Source organism: Rhinocladiella mackenziei (genome assembly GCF_000835555.1).
Source record: "Rhinocladiella mackenziei CBS 650.93 unplaced genomic scaffold supercont1.11, whole genome shotgun sequence".
NCBI lineage: Eukaryota > Fungi > Ascomycota > Eurotiomycetes > Chaetothyriales > Herpotrichiellaceae > Rhinocladiella > Rhinocladiella mackenziei.
In genome coordinates, this window is record NW_013550594.1 from 163,553 (window position 1) to 168,495 (window position 4,943).

At 48.3% G+C, this 4,943-nt stretch overlaps 1 protein-coding gene across 1 annotated transcript; it reads right to left on the bottom strand.

Annotated features, from left to right (window-relative positions):
• Positions 1-614: 614 nt before the first annotated feature.
• Positions 615-1,762, bottom strand: Z518_11057 (uncharacterized protein; the record flags this gene model as incomplete). The annotated part of the gene is made up of 2 exons (XM_013411327.1): positions 615-680; positions 752-1,762. The coding sequence occupies 2 exons, from the start codon at positions 1,760-1,762 to the stop codon at positions 615-617; spliced, it is 1,077 nt and encodes a 358-aa protein (XP_013266781.1).
• Positions 1,763-4,943: the final 3,181 nt, after the last annotated feature.

The window sequence follows — 4,943 nt, forward strand, 5'->3', positions numbered from 1 at the left end:
TGTTGCTACAAGTTGTATTAATACGATTAGTATCACTTCGGCTCTTGTTGCTACAAGTTGTATTAATACGATTAGTATCACTTCGGCTCTTGTTGCTACAAGCCGTACCAATACGACTAGGATCACTTCGGCTCGTGTTGCTACAAGTTATATCAATACGATTAGAATCACTTCGGCTTGTGTTGCTACAAGCAGTATCAATACGATTAGTATCACTTCGATTCTTTTTCCTTCAGTTTGTAGTAGTACAAATTCGGATTTACTCCGGCTAATTATTTTTCAAGCGCTGTGGTTCCCTGTTTTAGTCCCTTCGAGTGTTCTACTTAAAATCTTTGTAGAGTATTCGAATTTACCGGTTCCCTGTTCTCGACTCCTCCAATTCGAGAGTAATCCGAAGAAGGTTGCTGCATGAAGCCAACAACTGTCACGGGGTGCCAAAGCTATCGTGTATCTAGCTTGCTGAACGCATGCGAGACGTGGAAGTCGATGCCGCCCGTAGTCCTATATAGATAGGAAGCTATTTCGACAACCCCCTCCGGTCGTCCACTTTCGATTGAACGGCTGCTATTTTTTATTCTTACATGCTTTTCCACCATGGCACCAGTCATCACAGTCTAGCCCTGCTTTACAACATCTACATGTTTCATCGCAGTTCTGCCGTCTGCAGTTGCAAGGCGGTGCTTCCGAGTCCCATAGCTATAAGGTCGATATCAGCATAAAATCAAAAAAAGGTCAGCCGAGTAACACTCACCTGTGCCAATTCTTGAAGCTCGTCACGACTATTACCGCCTTTCCATTTGTACAGCTTCCCCCCTCGATTTGACTGAATCATGTCCAGGATTACCTGAAGTTTTGCCCTCATTTCCTTGGGGGGATCCTCATTGGTGATATCATGGCGTAATTCGTACAGGCTATTTTTGAGGACTTCATTGAGTTCCATCGGATCCCAATGCATGGTACCCGTCATGAGTGCTAACGAGATCGTGTAGGGAGCATGTAGTCGACAACGTGGTTGTATCATCGTATCTCCTTCGCGGAGGAAAATCGCGATCGGAGGTTTGTCGTCAGGGATACTCCAATCTTCTTGAAACTTCTCCAGCTCTGCATCTGTGAGACGGGGGAGACTGGGCCATAACTTCTCTCCGGTTTCGCTCGTGATCGTGGTGATAGCCCCAACGTGGTCCCAGTGCCATGAGCTGTAGGCACCTGCAGAGCCTAATATCTGGAAGCCTGTACATGATGAGAGGTCACGAGGCTCTTCTATCATCCTCTTTCCGCTGTCTCCAATTTCCCATATATGATCAAGGATATGAAGGCGGTGGACGTCAGCCAATCCAGCAGGAACCGCATTCTGTTTGAAACGATTTAGATTCAGGAGATTGACTGGGTTATGAATCGTGGCATTCTTTAGCTTTTGGACCACGATTGGAGCTGGATCAGCTCGTGGCATGGGAGATTTCCCTTCGATGACAATATCTTGTAGTGGATCGTGGTATTCGATGGTGTCTTTGGTGCTTAGATAGGTCAGGTAGTCGTCCAGTCGCAATGTTCGTTCTGTAGGATTCCACTCGTGAGGAACGATCAAAGGAATCTGGAGGGGTCCACCTTCCAGTATTTGGGAGACGTCGGTCATCTTGCAGAGCACTACACAATTCAAGGGGCGATCGGCGGTTCGATTAGTTTCGATATGCTCAAGCCTCCATTCCTCGGCCCAGTCCGTTTCGAGGTACTTAGCGCAAGTCATCAGTTCTCCCGGAACCATTTTGTCTAGAACGTCCGCCTCGTAATCACGGAGTTCCGTGTAAAGCCTTCTTCCTGTCTCTCCCGCCTGCTCAGTTCGTACAAGAACATCTCGTACTTGATCCCGACACTTCTGAATGCCATATTGAGCTCGTTGGAGGTAGTGGCTAAATTGGGGTGGCCTCTGACACCGTACACCATGATATCTCCGGTTGTGTCGACTCTTGCTTGCGCGTGCGTAATGTTTTTTGTGAATGGGACAGAAGAACGTAGGGCTCTTACGCGGTATCGGAGGTAGATTGTGGCGTTTTCGGTGCCTGGCTAGATTCGAGGCCAAAACTGTCTTGCCGCAGTCAGGGCAATCCACATTTGCTTTTAACTGCGACATTTCAGATAACAAGAGAAGAGAGGAGTGCAAAAGAGTGTTGCAGGAAGGATGTTGAGGAAGAATGTTGAGGAAGAATGTCGAGGAAGAATGTTGAGGAAGAGTGTCAGGAAGGATGTTGAGGAAGACGAATGTTGAGGAAGAGTGTTGAAGGAAGGATGTTGAGGAAGAGTGTTGCAGGAAGGATGTTGAGGAAGGATGTTGAGGAAGAACGTTGAGGAAGAGTGTTAGGAAGGATGTTGAGGAAGAGTGTTGCGGGAAGAATGTTGTAGAAAGGATGAAGAGTGTTGCAAGAAGAATGTTGCAGGAAGAATGTTAAGGAAGAGTGTTGGAGGAAGGATGTTAAGGAAGAGTGTTGCAGGAAGAATGTTGCAGGAAGAATATTGAGGAAGAGTGTTGAAGGAAGAATGTTGAGGAAGAGTGTTGCAGGAAGAATGCTGCAGGAAGGATGTTGAGGAAGGATGTTGAAGGGGGCCTTGGAAAATTAAATGCTCCAGTTGCAGACTGAGGATACGGAACAATTGCATTCGTTTTGGATTTGATTTCACCTCCTGGATCAAATTTTTCTATAGTCATGTTCGTATACTCCTGAAAAGACTATATCTTGTTAGTGTCGAAGCATCAATTGATAAGACTTACTAGATATTCGGGCTAAATAAGATGCCCAAGCCCAGCTCCTTAACCAGCTTTGTACTCAGCTTTTGATCTCTGCTGGACTGCATGCTAATCCGCTTTCGTTGTAACCGCTTGTCGCGCTCAGTGATACTGATGCCCCGACTCTCGCAGCAATCGAATCCACAAACTCCATTTTCCACAGACACCCTCCCAACGCCGCTGATCCACTTCCCAGGTTGTTTATTGTCCATGCGCAGGTTTTGCATTTCATTTAGTATATAAATGGCTACGCCTCGGCGATTCACCAACTTACCCTTCTTCGTCTAGATCGTTGCCTGTGACAGCTGGACTTGTCTTTCGCACCATTCCCACGCCCCCATATACTCCATCATGTTGAGAATGGTGACCTTTTTGACTCTGCGACAATCCCATCTCAAGAACTTGAATCTAGGAACCGTCGGACCACTGATTCCAGTTCGACGCGCCCATCGCTTTCTGATGGTCTTTCTGGAGGGTCTGCAGAATCCTGGAATGGATATCCTTTGATGCTCTATCGAGGTATTGATTCAGTTGATGGACGATTCGGACGGCCTCGAGGATCATGTCCTTTAAGGGAACGACTTTTGGCGAAGGTATTTCGGTAGGGGGCCGGAATGAAGATGGAGTACTTTCACAGGATGAGTGTTGTACTCCTGTCAACTTCTTCCATGTAAGGAGTCAAAACGTCTTCTCTTCGACGGAAAGGCGTGATAGGAGCCTCAACTGGTACAGAACAGTCCCAGTTGTTGAGACAATATAGAAACGACGGCATGCTCTAGCTGCTCGATTTCGTGGGACGCAGAAGAGGTAACTTAGTTATCGATGCACCCCGTCTCCCCCATGACACCTTCGCTAATGTCTCGACCACCTAATGCATTCTCTTGATTCAGGCCACCATCTATAAACCCGATATTTTGTGCTGCCCTAGGACCTAGCGTATCGCCTTAAGTCATTTCGACATGACGACAGCCCTGAAAATTAATCCTGGTCGACGGCCGTGCTCGGCAGTGGTGAGCTCTCGGCCAATTCGGCACCGCTGATACGAACAAGATCAAAATAGTTGCCTTCGGGACTTGGAAGGGGTTGCAGCGTCAGTGCCCCTGCAGATGCCTCGAGAGCGAGCTGGTGGCGAAGCGAGAGGAAGTATACGCATCTCCTTTCATGTGGATCCACGGCATCAAGGCACAGGAGGTCACAAGGTGGATGCTTTCGCCCGTTGTTCAGCTAAAGAACCCATGTAGCCACCCCTAAGTCACCGTATCTTCTGAAGATACGAGTTGTCGCTTCTCCTCATCCACCTGGACCTAATGCAGCATTAAATCCTTCGCATGACCGGGGACAGGTTAAAGGCAGACTCCTCACCGAGACATTGACCGTCAAGAACAACGCACCAAACTCCCTAGAACTAGAGCGTTTTCAGTGCTTTATGCAGATGACGACGACGACGATGTAATCGATTGCTGAGGACGGAATAGACCTCTAGCGAAAGTCCTTCCCCTCGACAAAGATCGTAGGGGAGAGGCCTGCTCCTTCTGGTTCTGTCACTGTTTGTTGCTAGCATGGCTAGCTCTTGAATTCCCCGAAGACCTCTGTAGGCGATGTGTGCCAACTTCGTCCTATCCCATTCATCGATTCGAGGGGACCCTGGTAGAAGGCAAGGCAGACACCGAATAAGTTGTGGCTTCAGCTCATGCACTAGCCATACCGCAATCCTTGAGGGCCGTGGCAGTCTAGTGCACGTCTGAAGCCCCTTTGCCTCTTGGGTCCCGAATTTGGGCCAGACGGGCGGAGGGTAGGGCGTTACCAGGCCCCTTTAGATTCGGGCAGTAACGTTCCTCGAACACCGAGCGCAAAAGCATATTAGGGATAAATCCAACCCCATCCCACGGGCTTCTTCCTCTTTTATCATTTCCACTTCTGCTTTTTTGGAATGGAGCTTAACCGCCGACGCTCATCAAACACAAATCAACGGGGACCACGTCAACATTGAGCCCCCGTCAATATTGAGACCGTGTCAATATTGAGTTCGCGTCAATATTGAGCCCCCGTCAATATTGAGTCCGCGTCAATATTGAGCCCGCGTCAATATTGAGACCCCGTCAATATTGAGTCCCCGTCAATATTGAGCCCCCGTCAATATTGAGTCCCCGTCAATATTGAGTCC